The sequence below is a fragment of the Globicephala melas genome, chromosome 16, assembly GCF_963455315.2.
Source record: "Globicephala melas chromosome 16, mGloMel1.2, whole genome shotgun sequence".
In the NCBI taxonomy this organism is placed as follows: domain Eukaryota; kingdom Metazoa; phylum Chordata; class Mammalia; order Artiodactyla; family Delphinidae; genus Globicephala; species Globicephala melas.
Genome location: NC_083329.1, coordinates 62,041,209 through 62,065,085, shown reverse-complemented (window position 1 = coordinate 62,065,085; position 23,877 = coordinate 62,041,209). Strand labels below are relative to the sequence as shown.

Here is a 23,877-nt window from a genome sequence, read left to right as displayed (position 1 = left end):
TGGTAGCGTCCTTCCTACCAGAAACTTCAGTTTGTCTGTGTTGCTTTACCCCACACAAGTGCAGGCAGGAGGAAGGTAGGGAGGAATAGACGTAGGTCCACTTCCGAAAAACAGGGATGCACTTCGCTCCCTCTCTTCCCTGGCCTCGAATTAAAGGAAGAGATTTTAGAGAGCAGTGTAAAGCTTATTTCCCTTGTACTTGTATAGAAGGATATAACATTAATCTGTAAATTAATCTACAAAAAAATCTATCCACAATTTTAACATGATCCTAATACCCATGAATCTGGGGGGTGGAGTTAGGAGTCCAACAAAGTAACATTCAATTTCATTTGGAAAAATAAAAGTTATGAGAATTTCAGAAACTTTTTGAAACATAGAGTAAGGGGGGTAGGGGAGGAGGGGTTTAGTTGTTCTACCAGCCGTCAAAACGTATTATAGAAACAGAGCAATTAAAACAACAAATAGAACAGAAGTAAAGTCAAACGCATCTGGGAATTTGGTCCATGATAAAGGCTTCATTTCACAATAGAAAGAGAAGATAGATTGTTCAGGAAATGATGCTGAGACAACTGACAAACAGTTTAGAAATCAGAGTAAATTTCAAATGAACAAAATACTCAGATGTAAAACGTGCAGCCATAAAATATGAGGACAAAGCATGAGCAAACATTTATAATTCTGAACTGAGGAAGTCCCTTCAAAACATGACCTAAAGACTTCCCTGGTGGTGCAGTGGTTAAGCATCCACCGCCTGCCAATGCAGAGGACACGGGTTCGAGCCCTGGTCCAGGAAGATCCCACATGCCACGGAGCAGCTAAGCCCATGCGCCACAACTACTGAGCCTACGCTCTAGAACCCGCGAGCCACAACTACTGAGCCTGTGTGCCACAACTACCGAAGCCCACCTGCCTAGAGCCTGTGCTCTGCAATGAGAGAAGCCACCACAATGAGAAGCCTGCGCACCACAACGAAGAGTAGCCCCCGCTCGCCTCAACTAGAGAAAGCCTGTGCGCAGCAATGAAGACCCAACACAGCCAAAAATAAATAAATTAATTAATTTTTAAAAAAAAACATGACCTAAAACCCAGAAGCCATAGGAGAAGATTGATATGTTTGTCGGCATAAATGTAGAACTTCCACACGGCAGAAAATATAGCATAAAAAAGATAAATGCCAAATTGGAAAGAATATTTGCAACACATATGACTCTCAGTTACTATTCTTGACAAAGAGCTCTACTCAAATCAGTAGGAAAAAGATAAACGTAGTAGGAATTATTGGTAAAGAATACAAACAGGCAGTTCACAAATAAATAGGATGGGTCAACAAACATTGGAAGAGATGTCCACCTTCAGTATAGATATGAAGACATGGAAACTGAAATCCATTTCCAAGCCTCTCCAAGTGCCTCACCAAGGCCCGACCTCTCCAGGAAGTAGAGTCCCAGTTTCCATTTGGTCAATGACAACATTCTTCCCAAGATCCCTGAAAAAGCTTTGGTTAGCCCTGGCTTTGGCTCTGGGTGGGAGAGATGCGTCCTGCTACCAGGGACAGCTCTGTAATTAGCAAACCATGTGATTATCCCTACCATGTAAACATTACCCAGAGTGGGACTTGAAGATGTTTCTTGGAATCCTCTCCTCCTGACCTTTTCTTCAGGCCTCTCAGCATTCAGCGTAGCTGGAAGTTTACACTGGGTGGTTTCCAGGTTTTCTTCTTAGTGCTATTCTTAGCATCACTTATCCTTGAGAGGACAGAGGCCTGGGGCCCTTCTGGTACATGAGTGGCATCTCCACGCTCTTGCCCTCTGGGATGCTTCCCACAAGCCCATCCCGGGCCCACAGCATGCTCCAGCTGGTTCCCTGCCTGGACCCTGGCAGCAGGGACCTCATCCCACCCAGCCTTGTCCCCTGAGCATATCCCCCAAACAGAGGCCTCTAGGCATCCATGTCCACAGCTTCAAGGAAGACCCAAGCAGCCTGGAGGTGTTTCAGGTTTACAGCAGTTGGACCCAGAGGAATCTTCCTCTGGATAAGGGCCAATGCTGAAACTACTGCTTGGCAAGGACAGACCTCCATTGATCCTAAGACATTGGATCAAAGACAACCTTGCTCTATTCTGGTGCTCCTATAGGTTCAGTTCAGTTTAACAGACATCTGACGATGGCAGCTAGCATTTCAATAGGCTTTACAGATGTAGCTGAACGACCCTATGAGTGTATACAGTTATCCCCATTCTGTAGATGAGGAGACTGATGCTCAGGGAGGTTAAGCCATTTGCTCAGAGTCACATAGCCATTGGTGGCAGTGGAGACACGATTAGAACTCAGTCTACCAGAGTCAAAACCCCAAGCTTGGGAAGAGACTGAGGCCATCTCAGTCAAGGGGAGACTTCAAGCTGAAAGCTAATCGTGTGAAAGGTGTGGTGTGTCCACTGAAAGGCAGGTGAGCCAGGGTGCCCAAGCAGAGAGTAGGTAGGAAGGTGAGGCAGGAAAGGAGCTAAAATGTGCATCAGGATGAGAGTGAGGCTGACCTTGAATGGCATGTGAGCAGAAGAGAACCCTTGCTGGTTCTTGAGAAGGGGAGTGACAGGACCCAGGTTTCGTAGCTCTCCATCACCCTGGACCTCCTGGTCAGCCCGTTCCAGCCCTGGGTCTGCATAGCCTCAGGCTTCTTCTCACCTCCGCACTTCTCTTTTGTCCTGAATCTGGCCAGTGAACCTGCTTCTAATCTCCAACCTGAATACCGAGATCTGTGCACTCTGTACCTCCGGAAAAATGGACATGATCGCTCTGCATCCCACAAAGATTGAGGGATCCAGAGATTACCCAACCAGGAGAGCCCTATTAGCCAGGGCGAGAGGACAGTGGGCAATCCGACCTGTTCTGGTCTGAAAACACATTCCAAAGGCCAATTTCCGATATCCAAACCATCGTTAGATAGGTGACCATGAACAATGACTGTGTAGATGAAGCGGACTTAGACAATCCCAGTCCAGGAGTTCAGCGTGCTGTAGGCTGTCCCCATTGTCCTTGCTCTCCATCCCATTCCCATGCCGAGGTTCAGAGCATCTGGGCGGGCAGTGAGGAGCTCTGGGAGGCTACTTCCCAGAAAAACCCAAAGGATGCTGGCCACCTGCTTTTCCCTTCCCCACCCCACTCCCTGGAGGAGATTTCCTATGATGGTCCATCTCCTTTCTCCATCCTGCCTCCCAGCCTGTGTCTCTCACGGATGATCACAGAGGAGTGGGAGGGAAACCACTGATCCTCTGGGAGCCAAGGTGAACGGGGGACTAAGGTGTGGCTTCCTCTCCTCCTCGCCCACACTCACTCCTCTCCTGCTCTTTTCAGGGTCAGCCGGGCACTCGAGGTTTTCCTGGATTTCCGGTAAGTGGTCAGCTGTGCCCCTGGCGACTCCTGGGCCTGGCTGTGTTAAACTTCAGGCAGGGCCGGCCCTCAAACTGCTTTTGCCATTCCAAATTCCCATCGGTAAGGACCCTCTCCTGCAGCCTTTCGTGGAGAGTAACTGAGGAGAGTAGCCCAGCGCTCGGCTTACGGTGCAGGAGGGGACAGGGACACCAACACGGACCTGCAGGGGTGGCAGACAGGACAGGCTGTGAAGCCACAGGACCCTAGGCTGTGGGGCAGATGACGCACCGCTCGGAGGCCACCTCTGACCTGGCTCTGAGAGCAGATCCGCCTGCTGGGGGCAGTCATGTGGCCATCTGGATGTCCTGGGAGCCCTGCCTAAGGCCTAAAACAGATTACGAGAGGCGGGCAGGGAGCAGCCAGCTCCCCCTTTCCCGCAGGCCTCGGCGCTGGCCAGCCCTGCTTTCCAGGAACGCGCCCTCCACTTTCCACTCGAGGTGAAAAGGACTTTGACGCCATGGCGACTGCCACCCGTCAGGTTCTCCCTCGTGCCAGCACGGGGCAGGGGGCATCTCGTTCACTCCCAAAGACCCCTCATGGGAGATTCCTTTACTCCCCACTTTAGAATGGGAAAGCGAGGTTTAAGCTTACCCATGGTCTCATAACAGCAAGTGGTGAAGCAGAGATGTGATCCCTAACTTGTTATAGTGCAGAACCTGTGCCCTTAACTACCTCCCAGGCTGCCTCTCTGCCAGGACAGCTGTGATGCTCAGTCTTTACATCTGGCCTCTTTCTCTTTCAGGGTCCCATTGGGCTTGACGGCAAACCGGTGAGTGGACCCTCTCGGGCTATGGGCTCCCCCCACTTAGTCCGGGTCACTAACCCGGGGTCTCCTCGTCCTTCTGTGAGACCCCGACTCCTTGGAAGACGCTTCAGATAAAATGAACGTTCTTGGGGCGGAAAGTCGTTGCCAGTGGGAAGGGGAGGAGAGGCCATTTGCATGAGTTGCCCTGTCCCCCATGAGCCTCCCCTGGGCACAAGTCCACAGCCTCCAAGCTGCACTCTCAGTATCTGGAGCAAGAGCCATCCTAGAATCTACTGATTCCGGGGCCTCCTGGAAGGGGCTGGAAGGTAGTGAGGCAAGGAGGCCGCGGGAGAGGAGAGGGCTGGAGAGCTCTGGCTCGCGCCGTTGCCCCCAGCCCCGCAGGGTGCCTCCTGTGTGCTGCTCGGTGTCTCCATCTCGGTCGAGCCCCAATACATGCCCAAGTCCACATGGAGGCTGCTTCCCGTCCAGAGCTCCTCTCTGCTCATCTCAGTCCTTTTCACCGGGCCCCAGACGCACACGTTCACGGGAGGAGCCCTGTGTGACTGGGGGGTGGGGCTGGGGTACTTCTGGGGTGCAAACGACTCAACCAGCACTCGTGCTCCTCTCCTTCCAGGGCCGCCCCGGACCAAAAGGGGAGACGGTAAGACCCAGCTTTCCTGCCTTCCCTCGAGGGGTGCGGGGGTCAGCCTAGCCCTCACGGGCCACAGAAGCACTGCCCCGCAGCGGGAGTGGCCGCCCCATGGTCACTCCCCGGCTGGGTGCGACGTGTCCCCCTAGGTCCTCGCTCAGCGCAGGGAGGAGAGGCGGCAGGGGGCTTCTCCACCTGAAGAATGAGGGAAGGGAGGTCCAGAGAGCGTCTGCACTTGGCCAGTGTCACACAGAATTAGCAGCTAGTGTTCCCAAACCGCCGCTCTCATCCAGCACTCGCAGGGGGGCCGAGGGGTACCCATCGGGCACTTCGTCCTGAGCCTGATTTCCTCGTGCTCCCTGCTCTGGGCCGCCCAGGGCTCCAGGCGCTCCTGCCCCAGCCGGGCACAAGGCAGACCCAGAGAAGCAGACCTCTGCCCCTACCTTCCTCCTGGCCCCTTCCCACCTTCTGGAGAGCCTTAACCCAGTCCGTGCCACCCCGGAAGGAACAGTGATGGCCCTCAGCAGGGCACTGCTCTGTAATCCTCCCAACAGCTTATCATCCCCACTCTATGAAAGGGCAGATCAAGGCTCAGAATGGTTGTGTGTATTGCCTGAGTTTACACAACTCCTAAATAACAGAACAGGGAGTGAGACCCACGTGGTAGGCCCTTACCCTCCACCGTGTCTCCTTCTGCTGCCAGGGCCCTTTGTTTAGAAAGAAAGGGACCCTTCTAGGGGACTCCCCTTTCTGCCATCCCTCTGCCCCACCCCACTTCACCCGCCGGGAGTCTTCCCCATCTGTCTCAGGGTCAGAACTAACTTGAACAGGGAACGGTAGGGCCACCCCTTCTCCCATGAGCTCACATCAGTGTGATAGGTCCCCCGTCCACCTCATAGTCGTCCGTCAAAATCCGACAGGCCACAGAGCCATTAGGCTTCTGTTTGGCTTGGCACGGGGACCCCAAGCTATTAATTCAACACGCTGTCTAGTGTAATTATCTTGGCCTGTTTAGCATCTGTCCGTCTCCCACTCGCCTCCCTTCCTGGGTGGTTTACCTGCTGCTGGGCATCCAACATGGGGGGCTGGGGCTCACCCTCACATGCTTAACCTGTGCCCTCACCTGTCAAAGGGGGGTCACCTCTGCCCCACCCACCTCACAGTAGCCCCGAGAATCTGATGTAAGGCGTAGACAGGACCGGGGCCCCCCAAGTGGCATAGAAGAGAGCCAGGACTCTGCATTCATGGCTTGTCCCACAACTCACAGGGCTGTCCTAAGGACGAGAGGAGTTAATTCACGCCAAGTGCTTAAAACAGTGCCTGGCACAGAGGAAGCACGACAGGTGCCAAGCTGGCACATCGCCCTGACCTGTCCTAAAGGGGCAGGCTCAGGAGCTAATCGGTGCCCTGTGTTGTTGGACCTTGAAATACTTAAAAGAAACTTGAAATTCAGATTTTTGTTGTACTCTCCTTGCTCTTCAATATTTCAGTTTATTGAAATAAAACTGTGTGGGATCAACAAAATACCTTGGGGACCACGATTGTCCCATGGGCCGCCATTTGGGACGTCTGGACTCAGTCCTCCAAGTCTCTGCAGTCCCAAGCCTTTGGGTTCTTCCTCTGGGCCCCTGGCCCTCCTTCTCTCATCACACTCCTCTCTCTGTCCCCAGAGAGGGTGGCCTGGTCCCCTGCAGTCTGATTCCCTGCCAGATGCATCATATTCGCTAAACTTGATGCTAAACACTTAGTCAACCACATAGGCTGGGGTGCCACATGGATTGTCCCAAAGACCACTTGTCCCTTCCCACGACCCTCCTAGGAATTTCCCAGTTTGGGGGTTGGTCCAGTTGTCAAGTCGGGGACAAAAGAAGGCTTTCCTCCCACCCAGATGGATCTGTCCATGGGCATCCTGAGGTCTTCAAACCCCAAAGAGACTGGCCTGGCAGGTGGGTCCTCACAGGCCCTTAGGAAGTCCTGCAGGATGGAAGGGAGCTCAGGGCCCCAGAGGCTGGGACACTGCCTATGGCTCCAGCCAAGTTTAGAAGCCCTGCCCCCCGAGGTCCAGCCCAGTTCAGAGTGCGTGGCAGAGTGGACACAGCTGGACCTTCACGGTCCCAGTGGCACCACTCACTGAGCCGCAGGGTCTTGTCTCCGTCACCTCGTCCGGGAGATGGAGTGACGCCAGCGCCTTCCTCTCGGGCCAGCGCGGGTGTGACTCAGCACATCCTGGAAGCCTTGCTTTCGAGGGGGTCCTCAGAACAAGGTGCGCCATCCTACCCCCTCCCCTCCACACTGGCCGAGCGTGAAGCCTTCTCAGCACTGGCCTCGGGTCAGCTGGACGCCATGTCCTCCTCACAGAACTGAGGATGGCTTAAGTCGCCCACTTCCTGCTTCCTCTTTGGCCAAAGGTTTCTCCAAAACCCCCAAAGTCTGCAGCGCTGCCCCAGCCCCCGTGTCCCCAGAAGCCCTTCTGGTTCAGTGGGGTTGATGCTGAGGCCTCGGAGGGTAGGAGTTAGAAGGTGCTTTTGGCTCCGTGAGGACGTGGCGTGAGTGTGCAGTAGCAGAGCCCTGCCTGACGTGGCCATGCAGCCTCCTCCGTGGCTGGCCCACAAGATGCTGGCGGTTGCGGGAATGAACGAAGGATGACACCTGTCCTTCGTCGCGGCCGCGTGCGGGGGGCAGGGCACACCTAGTCATGTCCACAGGTGGATGAAGGAGCTGGGCCACGCCAGCTGGAACATCTCGGGCACCGGAAGACCTGGTGTGGGTAGCCAAGCCCAGCCTTCGGGACTGCAGGCTTTCCAAAAAGTTCCTTGCACAATCCCACACAGGCCTGCATCTCTGATTCTGCCCGCCTTCTGTGTGCCACTGACCTGTGTGTGTGTTCCTCCCCACAGGGCTTGGCGGGTCCCCCAGGATAGCCAGTTGGTACCTTGCCCCAGTGTTTCCCAGCAGAGAGGCTTTGGGCCCTGAGTCCTTAGCCTCTGTTTCTAACTGTCTCATTTCTCTTCTTAGGGACCTCCAGGACAAAAAGGAGAAAAGGTAAGCTGATGGAGGTTTTCTAGAATTTTCATCTCAAGAAGCAGCCTTCCAACAGGTAGAAAGGATTATTTTCAAACTTCAGATTTTATCAACAGAACCAGGGGAATCCCCTGTACCCTGTGGTACATGGTATATGAGAGAAGGGAAGCTGCCCTGCGTGGGGTTCTTTTGCGGGGAAGGCATGGCCTGGAGCCTGGTCCTTCTCAGCCTGTTTCTCTGCCCATCCTGCCTGCCACCCCCATGGTATTTCCTGAGCACCTCCATGAGCCTCTAGGATTCTGAGGTGTCAGTTTGTAAACCACTGGCCTGGCCCTCTTCCCAGCCTCCTACCTTCTCTGCTTCCTTGAGTTTCTGATGGGGGCTCTTCTGGGTTTGCCCCCGGGCAGATGGTGCAGGGACCTGCCACCCGCGGCTCCAAGAAGGCGTCTCCGAGGGCCCCGTTGCCCATAGCCTGCCTTGGTGTCTGCTGTTCCCTTCCAGGGGCTCCTGTTCAGAGCCATTGGGTGGACCCACCCAGAGGGTCAGCCTTTCCGGAAGATACTTCCAGCCAGGCACGGAGCATAACTCGTGACTCTGCCGTCATGGCATGTGATGTATGGCGGCAGAGTCCTGCCCTTGGCTCTGTGGAGCCACATCCAGGCAGGTCCTGGAGGTTACCTCCCTGCTGCCAGCCAGGCTCGAGGGAGGGAATCGGTTCTCCGGCCTGAGAGAGCTCAGCCCAAGACAGAGCGGGGCAGGCGGGTGACGCACATGCATGGTGCGTCCCCAAGTCCTGAGGTTGCCCCCGAGGTACAGCCCCCCAACAAGGGCCTAATTCCTCCTCTCCTTCCTTCTCTTCCCCAGGGTCAGTGTGGAGAGCACCCACACCGGGTAAGTGAACCCCGAATACTGATCCATCCCTGGAGCACAGCCCCCAGTTTAGCCTCATCTTCTTCCCTATAGAGCTTGGAGACCAGGAGCACACAGCCCCCCTCTGCACTCAGCAGCCAGAGTGGGGCTGTGACGGTGCTGGGGTGTTTGGCCAGCTCCTGGGGGTGTGCCTGGTAGTCAGTGTGTGTGTGTTTGTGCAGAGCTGCGTGTCTTTGTATGTCTGCTCCTGTGCTGGCTGGGCCTGCGAGCCCCCAGCGTGTGTGTATCTGGAACTCTGCACGCCTGGCTGTGTGCTCCTCTGCACATGGCCTTCATCGTAAGGCTGTGCAGCTTGTGTGAGTCTGGGTCTGGCTCCCTACCCAGCGTGCGTGCGTGCGTGCGTGTGTGTGTGTGTGTGAGAGAGAGAGAGAGAGAGAGAGAGACAGCTTGTGTGTGTCCATCTGCCTGCCCTGGTGGAATCAGAGGGACTTTTGGGTTAGTCATTGTTTCAGAGGACCCAGACCTCCATGGTGGGAGATAATTGGAGGCTGACTGAATCAATTCAAGGGTAAAGTCTCTGTTTTGCTTCTTTAAGAATCAAGGAAGCCCCTCCAAGTGGAGTGGGGGATTTCAGGGCTGGGATGATCTCCTGTGCCCCCTTGGCCCCACCCAGCTCCTTCCTTTCCCTTGCTTCAGCCCAGGATACAGAGCCCAAAGTCTGCTGTCATCCTATCGGGAGCCCTCAGATGTGTGTGCCAACATCAGAGAGCCATTCTCGGGGATGGGGGCAGTGAAGGTGTGCAGGAGCCCCAGTGAGCTGGGACCCGAGAAATGCCCCTCGTTTTGTGGATCGGCCTTGCCTCTCTCAGAGGAGCATCTTTAGGTGTCCATCCCCCTGTCATAGGCTGCATCGTGCCCACAAACACACACACAGTGTGGCTGCCCTGGGCGCCCACCCCTGCCAGGGAGTGGTCTTGAGGGAGTGGAGAGAAGCACAAGCCAGACTCAGAGTCGGTCAGCTTGGCTCCAGAAGACCGCTGGGAGGGCCTTGCTGGCAGGGTCCGGCCATTCAGACTCTGACCCCTGGTTCCCAGGCCAGGGGGAGGCCAAGGCGGGGACAGCCCTGAGCGTCAGTGGCTGGGGTGGGGGCGAGGCCAAGACTGGGCGGGGGGCACAGGCCGGCAGCAGCACAGACAGAGCCAGCCTGTCAGCGGCATGTGCTGCAGGGAAGCAGGGGCCCTGGTGTTCCGGCCAGCCTGATCCTGATACAATAATAGAAGGTCAGCTGTGTTTATTTGAAACGATGGGCTCACAGGATTGTTATGTTACCCAAAAGAAAGACAGCATCCCCCAGCACAAAAGACAACACAACTTAGACGCTTTGACAGTGTGTCATCAGCCCCGAGAGAACGCATGGGGCCGGTTAGGAGAGAGCTCTCTGCCCTTCAGCGCAACCCAAGAAGAGGGAGCTGGCGGGGAGAGAAGGCTCCACAGGGCCACAGGGCGCAGAGGAGCCCGGGGTATGGCTGCGCCAGTGTGGGTAGCGAGTCAGGCCGGGTGAGCGTGGATTTGGGGATCCAGCCGCTGGGCAGGGCAAGGCAGCTGGCACCGTCTGTTTATCTGGAAGTGGGTAGGAAAGCAGGGTCCTTCTAGGGCAAGGCGTCTGTTGGCTCTCTGAGGGGACTGCAGACCTGACGGGGGTGGCAGGCCTCCTGGCCTGCAAGGTACAAGATCCAGGTGGTCCGGGCCCCTGTTCCAGCCTGTAGCATCCCCAGGGAGGGAGGGGGAGGAGGGGTGCCTTGGGACGGGGAGCTGGTGTCTGGGCCTGGCACTCACTCTCCCCATTGCCCTGTCTCCACCTCCACCCCTACCCCACACCAGGAGCACCTAAGCAGGTCTCTAGCAGCTCTGCGCTCTAACCAGATAATTACCCTGAAGGTTTGTAGGTTCTGGAAGGTCTCCAGGCCCCTCTGCTTAGAGGCTCCCTAGATGCAGAGCCCAACATTGCACGTCCCCAGGCCCCACAGTGGGAGGGATGGGGCCGCCCACGATTGGGCTCCCAGGTCCCTAGCTGGGTGCGTCCTCAGCCCAGGCGGCCCCTGCTTCTAATCATCCCAGTGGCCTCATGTGAGTCACAATGCTTTCAAAAACGAGAGGTGGATTATACGCCATCTTTCTTTTCACGTGGATTCTAACCTCTTCCGAAGCGGAGCGCTCAGCACCCATGGGTTGAGAGTCTGGAAACAGCAAGAATTTCCAGAAATGAAAATTACATTAGATAACATGATTGCAAGTTGCCTCCCCCCAGAAAAGTGGTTGAACATGCAAGAGACGTCTTTGTCCAGTGTCTATTTTCCAAGCCCACTAGCCCCAGGGTGAGACCTCAGTAGCACTTAGCTGGTGCCCACACTGGCCACACCCTTGGGATCGGGCTTGGCTCTGCTTTTGACCATCCTCCCCAGATCCGCTGACACCAGCCCTTCTCGTTTAGCCAAAAAAAGAACCCAGAGGTCGCCACACACCAGCCTGGCTTCAAGTACCAATTTAGGGTGGTCCTGTGGCTCCCAAGCCAGAGCCTCGGAGTCTGCTCCCCTCGGCCCAGCAGCCTCTGTCCGTGACCAGGGACCGGCGGGGCTGGCAGTGCAATGTTGGGCCGCATGTTAGGAGGCCTCTGTGACCCAGCTTGGCCATGGAGGGCAGGTCTGGCCAGGGGGCCACTCTCCCAGTCGGGGAGTGCTTCTGGCCAGTACCCCAAGGGCCCGCCTCCTTCCAGGGATGGGGTACCATCTAAGGGCAAGCTCAGCACTGCACCCACAAGCATCAAGCGCCCCGCCCACGCCCTCCCTCCTGTGCCTCACGCTCGCTAATCTCTCTTCTCTCTTCCTCTCCTCCCTCCTTCTTGGCCGCCCTGCCATCCTGGTGGACTTTCAACCCTCCTGAACCCCTGCGATCTTTGGCCTTTGCCCTCTGGCCTTCCAACTCATCTTTCTCCTCAGCTGCTGCCTCTCCTCAATTCAGTGCGGCTGGCTGCACCCCCAGTCATTAAAAGGCGGACCTTCCAGGTAGACACCTCCCTTTCCCAGACCACGTGGGGTCCCACGGGGACCCAGGGGCTGGCGAGTCTCTGGTCCCTGTCAGGCCAGCTGGGGCTATAGGTGAAGCGAGAATCTCACTGCACTCCCGTTACATTAATTTAGACAAAAATGGACTCACGAATGCCGTAGACGTGGAAATACACAACTCCCAGGCCCAGAAGCCACAACTACTACCCCACCATTACTACTCACGACAGCCATCACTGTGTGCCGGCCACTGGGCTATGCATTTCACAGGCCTCATTTCATTTAATTCTCTCAGTGGTTGTATGAATTAGGCATGATCATCCTTATTTCACAGATGGGGAAGTAAGGCTCAGAGACATTAAGTAAGTTGCCTGAGGTCACACAGCCAGTAAATTGCAGAGCACCCAGATTCTCCTTCTCTTATTAGCTGTGTGATGTGGGGCAAGTTACTTAACCTCTCTGCACCTCAGCTTCTCATTTGTAAAACGAGGATAATAACGGTTCCTACTGCATAGGGTTATTGTGTTTGTAGAGCACTGGGAATAATTCCTGGCACAGTGCAAGAATTAAATTGAGGCTCAGAGAGGTGAATTTGTACCTAAGGTCGCACAAACAACAAGGGGCAGATCGGGAACCGGCAGCCAGGTCTTCAGACCCCACGTCCAGAGCTCTCTCACCTGGACCTACACCCTTTATATTTAGAAATGCAGATTGCTTAGCATCCGATCACTTGTAACCTGAGTTTGAGAAGCGAGGGAATTTGCAGAGGAAATGTAGCCCACAACTGACAGGTGTAATCATTGTGAGCAACTGCTCCCTTCTTCCTGCCTAACGAAGCCAAGGAGGCTGGGATAGGACCAGATCACAAAGAACGAGAGACCACAGACCCAGGGATCCAGGCATAGGCATTGCAGCGTGATGCCAGGCCAGGAATTCCATGGCTGCCACCCATGCCCGTAGCCTTCCTTACACTGGGGGTCAGGGGTTACCCCCAAGGTAACTGGAAGCGGCAGGGCTCCGAGATGCTCTCTGAAAACCCGACAGCAGGGCCTGGAGCCACCATCTGGCCTGACTCAGGAGCCAGGGCCCAGGGGCCTGCATGTTCAGGCACCTGGCTGAACAAGGCTGAAAAATCACTCCAATTTACAGCTAAAAATACAGAGGGACAAGTGACACACGTGCTACCCAAGGCTACGTATCCCGTTACACCAGCCAAGTCCTGAGAGCCTCCATGTGCTCTGAGCGCTTAGCCCAAGGCTGGCTATTCAGGGGGCCCGCTGGCAGCTCAGAGAGCACCAGGCCCACCCCGCTCTCAGCCACCCCTACCCGTGTCAGACCCCATTTCAGGAGAGCCGAGTCCTTGCCCTCAGAGCGGCCATTCGCCTCAAGCCCCAGCAGCCACCTCCTGGCCTTAGTTGCATTAGCTGCTATGTGTTGAGCTCTTGCTGGGTCCCAAGCACTGTTGTAAGAATTGTGCTTGGATTATCTCATGTAATCCGACATGGGCCACCTGGCAGTGGAGGTGGCATCATCGCCACCTCACAGACGAAGAAATTAGGAGGGGCCGAGGCATGGTGCTGCCCCCCTTTTCAAGAGCAAGAGGTGGATAAGCCAGAACTTTCTGTGTTGCCCTGACCTGATTTGCAAAGGAGAGAGAAGAATAGGGGCCCCTGTCCTGCCTGCTGCAGATTCTGCCTAGAGAATAAGGTTTTTATGCTGTCAGCCATGGTGGGACATAAAAAGGCTTGTCCATTTCCTATCAATAAACCAATATTGATTTCACAGGCTCTATAAGATGCTTAAACATTGGGTCTAACATTAGTTGAAAGAGGAAACTTTATATGACATATGATGTGCTTAGCAGATGGTGTTGGAAGTCATTGCCAAAGTGCAGAAAGTTAGACTGTGAGCGGTTTTTGCTGGGGGCTTACTTGGAATGAATAGGAATAGTCTGGAGTTCTGAGCTTGGGTCCTGGCTCCCCCCAAATTCTTCTTGTGACCTTGGTTAGGGAGCTCAACTTCTCTGAGCCTCAGTTTTTTCTTCTGTAAAATGGGGCCTGTGACCCATTTCTGCACCTGCCTTCTCCACCATGGACACTCTGAGCCCTTAAGTGGCTTCTCAGAGGGTGTGGCAGGTTGCAGCCCAGGCCCCAGAGTGGCACTGCTGGTGGCATCTGCCCTAGGATGTCCCATCTGAGAGATGATTCAAGCAGATGCTGCTAAAATCTTAGTTCTCATTGTGAGGTCGTACACTCCTATTTGTAAATATCATCTTCCTCTCTGGAGTTTGCAGCAAGCGTTGTCAGCTCCCTTTTTCACATAGGGAAGCAGCAGTGTCATAGAGGATTACTGAGATCACACTGAGAAGGGTGGGCTGGACTGGAGTCTGGCTGCCTGGGTCTCCCTGCATCCCAGCCTGGAGCGCTCACACCTGCCAGGCTGTTCTGCCTTAGTCTGTCTGCAGGGCTGGATCCCCCCATCAAGAGCTGAGCCCAGAACCTCCCTGGAGAGGTCACGTAGAAAGTAACATAATGACCTTGGTCTGTGTAGATCTAGGATGACTCGGGCTGGCCCTCAGCCCCAAGATCTGGGTCACATGGACCAGGGAGCATGATCCCACCCCTACCTCCCTGGGCCCTGGGTCTACCCTGGGCACATGCACGGTGGGTGACAAAGGCTGGGGGATAAGGCAAAGGAATAATAATAGAGACTCCAGAGAGGCACAAAGCACTTTACACTTTCAAAACTCAACTGAGGTCAGGTACAAATCACATAAGTGACAGAAGCAGGCTGCAGGCAGAAAGGATGGGGGCGGGCCTGAGGCAGCCCCCCGGGAATGTGGGCCTAGCTGGCCAGGGCTCCCAGTTTTTCATCAGAAGCCACCAAGCCAAATGTTTTCCATAAAATCTCTTGCCCAGTTATTTGGTGAGCCGAACAAAATTCTGTGGCCTCTGACCTCAGGATCTCAGTTGATCCTCTGGGCCAGATAATGAAAGACAGCAAAAAGCAGTGACAGGAAACAAGGAGCAGCTGTTCTCGTTTGATAGTTAGGAGGCCAGGGCGCAGAGACGGTGGACTCGCCACGCAGAGGGAGGGCCCGAGACACGCCCAGGCTGCCGGCCACCTGGGCTGTACCCTGGCCATCTGAGCAGGCTGGGAAGAGGCCTTCGGTCGGGCGGGGGGCATCTCACCCTGTCCTCTGCCACCGCAGCAGAGCTCTGCCCTGGGGACCAGCAGCTGACGCAGCGAGTCCTCTCTGGAAGCCCCTCCTCTGGGGGCTAATGTCTTGGCCGTCTCCTCACTGCCACCAGCCCCTGCATGTAGTCACCACCACAGCACCATCACCATCACCCCACCACCGCCTCCCCCAGAGCCCACGGCAGGGCCTCACCGGGTGCATGGCACTGGGGCGGGACCGCTCTGCAGCCTGGGGCTCTCTCTCTAACACTTGTTTCCACGAACCTCAGGGTGAACAGGGCCAGGCCGGCATCCAAGGCCCACCAGGGCCACCAGGCCCTCCTGGACCAAGTGGACCTCTGGGGCCCCCAGGACTGCCAGGGCCCATGGGGCCACCCGTAAGTAACTCTCCCACTCTCCACTACTTCCTCTCCTTTGAGATTTGTCCCAGGAATTCCCTGGAAGCTTCCAAACCTTTCATAACCCATGGGAACCTGGGTCCCCACTGAACAGGCAGAAACACTTGGCAAGGCCGCTGGATGTGGCTGGCCCCTGCAGGAGCTGCCTGTCCCTGCCACACTCACCTGTTACACTCTGGTTCTGAACACACATCCTGAGACCAATGTGTTCCACTCCAGTCATTGCCTGCCAGGGAGGACACCACGAATAGGCGCCCCCTCCCAGGTTCAGCAGACAGGAGCTTGGAAAGAAAGTTCCCAGGGCCATTCTGATGGCTGTCTCCCGACGCCCGGGCTTAGGAAAACCTGAGTTGGGCACAGTGTGTTCTAAGGAGGTAGCAAGGGGGCATCTGACTGCCTGGCATCGCTAACAGATATTCTTTTGCTGGTGTGTGTGGGCTTCCACTCCTGGGCCACCTTCCAGCCAAGTTACACGTCTGGTCGGCCAGGAGGGCCCTGCATCGAGCCTGGGGACTGGACCACTGCCGGGAGGGCCCAGGGGGGGCCAACAGACACCCCGCCAAGCAAGACCACACTCGGGCAATAGGTCAGTCCCAGTGTCCACCAGTCATCTGTTTGTAAGCCCTGGCCAAGCCCCGACTCTTTCTCAGCCCAATTTAGTGCAAGAAAGCACCAGGGCAGAATAACTTAGCAGGGCCTTGGACTTCTTTGGAGAAAATGGGTTCTCCACCCAGAGCTAAGACTACCATCAGCAGTGATTGGAGGGACGGGGGTTAAGGACATAGTCTGTTTGATAATGTTTTTTCCACGTGGCTTTTTTTAAAAAAGTGTTTTTCTCTCTTATGACAAAGTCTTAAGTTGCTGCTGTCTCATAGCCAGAGTTCCCATCATTAACAGTGTGGAGAGTACTCCCCACTTTTCTCCTTAGATCTGCACATAAAGGTTTTCCACGTTGATGATGTTCTGAATAATATAACATCCTGTTACTTTTTTCCCTTAATATCGTAAACCATGCCCCTTCCTAAGTCAGGAGTCTCCTGTGCTGTGGATTTTAGGACTGCTGGGTCTGTCTACAAGGAAGTTAATGAGTCCCCTTCCGTATATTCTTGAACATAAATGTGCACATCTCTGATGCTTTCGTGGTGATAGATTCCCAAAGGTGGAGTTGCTGGGTCAGGGTGTCCCCGCCAAATAGCCCTCGATGAGTACAGCCACATTCCATGTCACTTGGCTTCACATCTGGGCCCTCAGCTACCCCAGCTGCCCAAAAGCTGAGATTCAGCGTAGGGTCCCCCCCAGGCTGGGCGACAGCTCTGGCAGACGAGGGTCGCCATCTTGGCCAGAAGGCGGCCCAGCAGAGTGAAAACCTAAGTTGCTGGGAGCCAGCTCTCCTGTTCAGCTTGATCCCCGTAACGAATTTCAAATATTTCCATGATTTCTCCCCAGAACCCGGGGGAGGGAAGTTAGTCTCACTTCCATGGGTTTCTAGATGCAAAAACAGAAAACCTGAAAGGAAGTGAAATTTAGGGAATTGAACCAAACAAACCAAGCCAAGAAAACCAAAAAACAAGGCTCCAAATTCACTTCTTTACTGACGGCCCAGACACAGTGGGCTCCCGATCGCTGATCCCAAGCCAGGTGGTTTTCTTTGTTAGGTTGTTTATAAAGAGAAAAACCAGAAAGCATGTTTTGAAACCAACTGAAAGAGACCAGACTCGAGCATCATGGTTTTCTCCAGCCAGTGTTTGCCGTCCAGACCCACGCCCGAGACCACGCCGGAGCCCACCTTCCCTTGTTTCTCCCTCGGGCTCCCGCGGGGGCCCATGCCACCTCCCCCGCGCTGGCTGCTGTGCTCACTGTGCCCCAGGGGTGGGGCAGGGAGAAGAGGGCTCCCCCACAGGCTGGCAGGGCCAGAGGCAAAACCCAGGCTCTGCTGGGCAAGGTCGGCTTTCCAGGGAGCGGTTCCAGTTAGGAGGTGGGTGGGTGGGAATCTGGACCAAACCACACTGCCAATCTCACATGATGCCACTGACCTACTTTCCAGTGGGCGAGCACAGCGGAGATGCCCACGGCGCCCATGTGGCTCCAGAGAGGGACATGAGCCTGTTGTCCCCACGTGCCCTCAGCAGGTTTCAGATACCCTTCCAGGACCCTCTGGATCTGTTCTTCAACACGTCCAGAACCCATTACAGCCTCCAGCGGAAACATGACGAGCCCCCACCGTTTGCCAGAGGAATCCACTCACCTTTTTTCTTGCTTCCGCAGGGCTTACCTGGGCCTCCTGGACCGAAGGTGAGGGCCCTCTGGGTGATGCGTCAAACGGGCGGGAGAGTTCCCTGCAGGAGGGAGGGGGAGGCGGCACTGACGGGAGCTGAGGGGGATCTCGGCTGAGAGAACGGTCACGAGTGGCTTATTTCCAAAAACGCCACTCGGAAATTGATTGGGTCCCACAAGGATTGCATTTTTGTGGGCTCAGGCCAAGCAAGTGCTACGGCTGGTATGGAAGATGCGGCCCTGCCCTCCAAGGAGGTCATGGTCTAGTTGGAAAAGTGATGCCCAGGACGCTGTCACAACATCCCAATAAAACAGCATTTCATAAGGGGCCAGAACTGGAAAGGACCTTCAGGGTCATCCGGTTTCTTTGGAAACCTTATCTGGAAGCCCACGATGTCAAACAGAATCTCCCTTTGAAGCTGGAGTCCCTGCGGCTCTAGGGATGAGAAGTAGCAAAGCACTGATCGCAGCCAACCGTTTCACAAATGCAGAAGCTAGAGCCCTGGGGAAAAGTGACTTGTCCAGGTGCCACAGAGGGTCCGTGGTAGAACAATAACTGATCCTCAGGTGTCCTGGGCCCCTGCCAAGTTGACCTTTCTCACCTCCCTCTGCCTCTGCAAGGCAAGGACTCATTCTGAAGAGTAGAACAGTCCCTGTTATTGTTCCAGGGATGGCTGGAGGTGGAGGTCAGAGGATTTGGAAGGAGGAGGGATGGTAATATGAAGGGGGTGGCAAGAAAACCCCTCTAATGGCCTTCTCTTGGTTCCCCCAGGGAGACCCGGGGATCCAGGGCTACCACGGCCGGAAGGTAAGAAGGAGTGGAGCGGAGGACCCCACCCCCCCACCCCGTGACAACCCAAGTGGGGCTTCACCACAGTGCACACAGGGTCCGGACTTGGTCGTGCACACACACTTTTGCACACATACCAGCAGGAGCCTCAAAACCCTTGAGGGGGGCTGAACAGGGGTTCATGTGTCCACCTGCGGGAGGAAGAGGCTCAGAAGGGGAGGGGCCTTGGGCAAGTCAGTGGCCCTGCTGGACCTCAGACCCAGGAGTGTGTCCCCCGCCAGCCTGGGTGGCTGTGTCTGCACAGAGGCAGGCCAGGTTCTCACTGGCCCCCCTGAGGACCTAGTATGTGGGAACCAGGCAGAGCTTCTGAGCATGGTGGGAAATATGAAAGGGTCCCAACCCTGCTCTCTGGCAGCTCACAGGCCAGAGAGACAGGATTCCTGTACAAATAACCCTGGTGAAGGCAGACTGTGCTAACTGCTACCCTTGCAAAGTGCTGTGTCAATACGGGGCGGGGCTGTGTGTGTGCGTGCAGGGAGATTAATTCTAGGTTGGGAGGAGTTTGGGAAGTCTTCTGAGAAGGGACAGCCTCTGAGCTTAATCCTGGTGAATGGGTAATTGTATCGGTTATCTATTGCTGTGTAACAAACCGTCTCAAACTTACGTCTTAAAACAATTCTTTCTCAGGATTCTGTGGCTTGGCCACGTGGGAGTTCTGTATCTCCTCTGGGCTCACCGATGCAGTCACATGGGATGTTGGGCGGAAAGGCTGGGTGGGGAGGGGGCAAGATGGCCTCATCCACATGCCTGGGGTTGGCCCTGGCTGTGGGCTGGGTACCTCTGTTCTCCTCCACGTGGCCTCTCAGCCCCGGTAGGGCAGAGAGGTTTCCTCATAGCATGGCAGGCCTAGGTCAGCTTTCAAAACAGGGGAGTCCCAGCGCTCAAGTGCTTTTCAGAAACATCCCTTGCATCACATTTTCCGAAGTCCTATTGGCCAAAGCAAGCCACACAGCCAAAGCATGCAAGTCAGTGGGGCTGGGGGACTCAGCCTCCGCTTTTTCTTGTCCAAGGGTGCAAAGCCTTTGTGGCCATTTTTAATCCACCACTGTGGTCCTTCAAGCAGCAGATTTCAAGGGAAATGGCATTTTAGACAAGAAAACAATTTGAGCAGAGGCCCAGAGGTGGTCATTACAGTAACTATATAACATAAAAATCATTTTAATACTAGGCACCACTTACTAGATGCCTACTGTGTACCAGGCTGTCCTTCAACGTGACTTGCATCACATCTAATCCTAAGACCACCTTAGGAGGCTGACACTATTCTTCTCCTATGTAACAGATGAGGAAAATGAGGCACGCCCAAAGTGTCCTAAGTGGCAGAACAGGAATTCAAGTCCGGGTCCGGGTCTTTCACAGGGTGCCACCTGCCATAAGGAGCCCATCCCGCCCTCCAGGCCCCAGCTGGGAGGCTCTGGCGCCTTCCTGGAGAAGAAAAGAGACAGGAAGGAAAGGCAGGACAAGGATGGGGAGGGATTCTGGAAAGGCAAGAATCACTCTGGAGAAGCACATTCCACACGCCATGTAGCTCTGTGATCAGGCGGCTGCTGTCACCGCATTGTTTTACGGGCGCTTGGTGGGTGAAATGGCAAGACCCAAGAGATCTTTCATTAGTTCTGCATAAACTGCGAAGTTTGTACCGTGTCAGGAAGTGGAAATCACAGCCCCCGAGGTTGCCTCCACCCACTCACGCAGACTCACAGCATTTACTGCCTCTCCTGATGCAGCACGGGGCCGGCTTTCCCATTAGCAGCCAGACCAGCTCTTTCAAACTGTGAAGAAGCTTCAGGGCGGCAGTTTCCCCCGGGATCAAGGGGATGCCCTCAGCTGGCATCCATACTATGGCAGGCGTCTGCACTCCCCTGCCAATGGGAAGTCTAATTCATCCGGAAAGGAGGTTGGGGGTCTGCTGCCCTGAGGACGGAGAGGCGCCAGCTTGGGGCTGGGGTGTCATGATGATAGAGGGCCTGGTTCCATGATTTTGGCAATTCTGGGCTCAGATTGTGGGAGGAATCATTCAGCCCTGGCTGCACTGAATTTGCAGAGAAAACTAGTGTGGTCCTGCTGACGGAGGGGCAGCTTCTGACCTCTGGGAAGCCTGCTCTGGGGAGAAAAGGCTCAGGGCTGCTAGAGAAGGCTCGAGCATGGAAGGGTGCATGACTAAGGGTAGAGCAGTATAGATGGCTTCCTTGAGAAGGAGGGAGCTCCCTGTCACCCGAGGTATTCAAGGAGAGGCTGGATAACTATGGGTCTGGGATGTGTTAAGAGAAGCTTCTGTGTCAGATGGGAGGCTGGACTAAAATCCCTTCCAGCTCAGGGAAGCTACAGCTTCCTAAGAACAGAGTTGGCTCCATACCCTCTAGAGAGGAGCAGCCCGCCACCCCACCCTGGCTTGATGATCAGGCCCCTCCAGGCCAGGCATCCAGGGCTTGTCAGAAGCATCAGTGCTCTTAGGGCTCTCGAGGAATTGAGAAGGCCCTTCTCCTTCATGCTCCCCACTCTTTCTTTCTCTGCCGGACCACCCCCTGCCCTTCCACAACGGCCTCTTCTCCTGGAATCCGGAGGGGCTGTGAGGCTGCTAGCCTCTCTGGGTTTCTGGAAGGCTCCTGCTGCCTCCTCTTCTCCCAGCCTGTCCTTGAGACTTTTCAGTAGGTGCTCCTGGAGCACTGGGTAGTCTCAGCGCCCTTGTCTCTATGGTGGCCCTCACTCTGCTGGGACCCTTGTCCTGTCATCCCCGACGCCACAGCCTCCTAGTCCAACAGAGGCCAGAGGGCGTGCACTGGAGACCGATGGCCAGCAGCAAAGAGTCTGCCCCCGAGGACTTGGGGGTCATTCCTCCAGGTCAAGCAATACTCAGGAGGCTATGAGTGCCCGCCCACTGCCCCAGCCCCAGTGATCACCATGCCCAGGCAGCAGTTTGCTTCCTGTCAGAATTCTGAGATGAAGAGTCTGGTGCCCGAGGACAAGGGCAGCAATACTTCACATCTCTGGTTTAGCCAAAGTCCATTCACTCCCTCTCTGACTCATCCTCACCACGGCCCAGTAGTTTGAGCGCATTATCCCCACTGTCTAGATGAGAAGCTCAGAGAGGTTAATACTTTGCCCAAGGTTGCACAGCTGGTGAACAGTCATGCTGGAATTGGAAGCTAGGTCTCATGAGTCCGAACCCGGAAGGCAGTCGTCTTGCTCTGGTGCAGAAGTGAATGTCTGCTCAGGGGGTCTCACCCCAGGCTAAGCCATCTGTGCACAGACCACCCTCCCCTGTGGTTTCTCTGGGATGTGGAGGGTTAGCCCCCAGGCTCTTTTCTGGGGCGTCTGTCAGATCTCTTTTTCTCTCTCCTCCTCCCCTTCTGCTCTCTGCCTGGAATGAGGCCTGGAGGTACCAACACGAAGGGCAGCTTGGTCACGGATGCTGAGAAAATGAGTTTGCTCCCACCCACCACTCCGTACTGGTGGTTGGGGACACCAAGCTGGGACAGAGGCCCCAAGACACCACTTGTGTTCAGGGCATGAGGGGACCCTCAGGGTAACTGATGGACCCTCCACATCTGCTTCCATTGCTCTGTCCCGGCAACTTGACACACACGCGGGGCCCTTCTTTCAGTGAGGGGTGGAATTTAACTCTCAGCAAAGACGTTTCTCCTCCTGTGAGGTTTACTGATGATTAGTTCCATCCTCCACCACCACCACCACCCTGGCAGCTGTTCCCAGCCTGGCGTCCTCTCAAAGGCCAGCCAGGCCATCAGGGCAGCGTCTCCACCAGCTACTTGAGATCACAGCCTGGGGTCGCCCGCGGGCCCTGTGCTGCCCCAGCCCCGCGTCCTGGACACTGTGAGTATTGTTGTGTGCCCATGTGGTACCTATTTGATCCAAATTTATGACGCCAATCTACTTTAAATATGTTGCAAGACGAAAAGTGTGTTTAAAACATTACAACCTTGGCTCTCTTTCAAGAGGCTACGAGTATTGTCAGACTGTGTGTGGATCACAAAACCTGGTGAGAGCTTATATCTAAGCAGATCAGAGCTGGTCCACCCATCTTGGCAGTGGGGGGTGAGTTTGACGCATGTGGTGGTCTGGGTGTTAAGCCTTGGTGGTTGCATGAAGGACCAGAGCTCTCCTGCAGGCTGCAGGCTGTGCGTCTTCAGACCAGAGGAGGCAGGTTGCGAGAGCCTCGTGCTCACTCAGGCTGTAACTGCAGGTGCTCCCCCTGGAGGCTGCGGGGCACCCCAGAAACAGGGAGTCCTGGGGAGGAGATCCGATGGGCCTTGTGGCCGGCTGGCTAGGGCACTGGAGCAAGGGTGTGAGGAGCAGAAGCACGCCCACCCCGCCCACCTCTCACCCTTCCTCAATCCTTCTGCAAAAGGGCAGGATCGTCCTGAGCTGCTGGTCAGAGCCAGGCGTCACATGGGTGGACACGCTTCTGTCGAACGATAACTAGTATTATTATATCTACCTTACTGGGCCTCTTCGTGCCAAGCTATATGGGGCACTTGGCTTGCCTCACCTCGTTGGACCCTTATAACCGCCCTGTGAGGGAGGTTTTATTCTTAGCCCCAATTTACAGATGAGCAAACCAAGGTTCACAGAGGTGAATCCCCAAAGGGCCACAACTACAAAGCAGTGAGGCCAGATCTGTCTGGCCCCAAAGGCTTGTTCTAAATGACTTTACTACCTGGGTCTTACGAATCTGGGGGGACCCATGATTTCCAAACACCTCCCCTCCCAGACCCCTACTTCCTCTACTAGAAGGAAAGAAAGAGGGAGTTGGGCTTCTTGTGAGAAGGTTGTGGCTGGATTCAGGCTCTCTATGAGCAGGACCTGGAGCATCTAAGGCAGAGAACTTGGGGTGCTTGGTGTGTTTTAGTCAAAGAACCGAGGAAGGGGAGTGCTTTGCCCATTGGCACTGATTCCACCCGAATGCTTCCCCAGGGAGCTGGCATGGTCCCAGGACCTCCAGTAAAGCCAGGAGAAGGCAGCTGTCTCAGCCCTGCACCCCAGTGGAGAAACCTCCTGAAACCTCCCTGCACCCCCAGGCTCCCAGAGGACCTGGGCAACCCCCGGCTCCCTGCCACACTCACGTGCAGCAGAGCACTCCATGCAGATGGAAACCGTAGACGCAGGAGCCTTCTGGAGTGGGGACAGCGCTTGCTTTCAAAGCCATGAATTCCCAGCGGGGGCATCCAGACCATTTCAATTAAAGCAGATCAGGGAGCTGAGACACGGGCCCCAGATCTGAGGCCTCACGGGGGCTGATGGGACTCCTGCTCCGCCAGACCCCAGCCCCCAGCCTGTGCTCTCCGGGCCCTGTTTCTCCTGCCTCCAAAGTCCCCAGATTAATTAGAGCTGACTTTTCTTTTTGGAACTAACTACAAAATC

At 55.3% G+C, this 23,877-nt stretch overlaps 1 protein-coding gene across 10 annotated transcripts in view; it reads left to right on the top strand.

Annotated features, from left to right (window-relative positions):
• Positions 1-23,877, top strand: part of COL13A1 (collagen type XIII alpha 1 chain) — a 143,740-nt gene that overhangs the window by 76,031 nt on the left and 43,832 nt on the right. For all 10 annotated transcript variants that reach the window (XR_009559420.1, XR_009559419.1, XR_009559421.1 and 7 more), the window contains 9 exons: positions 3,354-3,389; positions 4,174-4,200; positions 4,811-4,837; positions 7,841-7,867; positions 8,711-8,737; positions 11,713-11,778; positions 15,246-15,353; positions 17,640-17,666; positions 18,421-18,456. Coding sequence is in view for 6 of the 10 variants with exons in the window: in XM_060286746.1 (XP_060142729.1) it covers positions 3,354-3,389; positions 4,174-4,200; positions 4,811-4,837; positions 7,841-7,867; positions 8,711-8,737; positions 11,713-11,778; positions 15,246-15,353; positions 17,640-17,666; positions 18,421-18,456 (381 nt within the window). In the remaining 4 variants the exon portion in view is untranslated. The remainder of the gene's footprint in view (positions 1-3,353; positions 3,390-4,173; positions 4,201-4,810; positions 4,838-7,840; positions 7,868-8,710; positions 8,738-11,712; positions 11,779-15,245; positions 15,354-17,639; positions 17,667-18,420; positions 18,457-23,877) is intronic.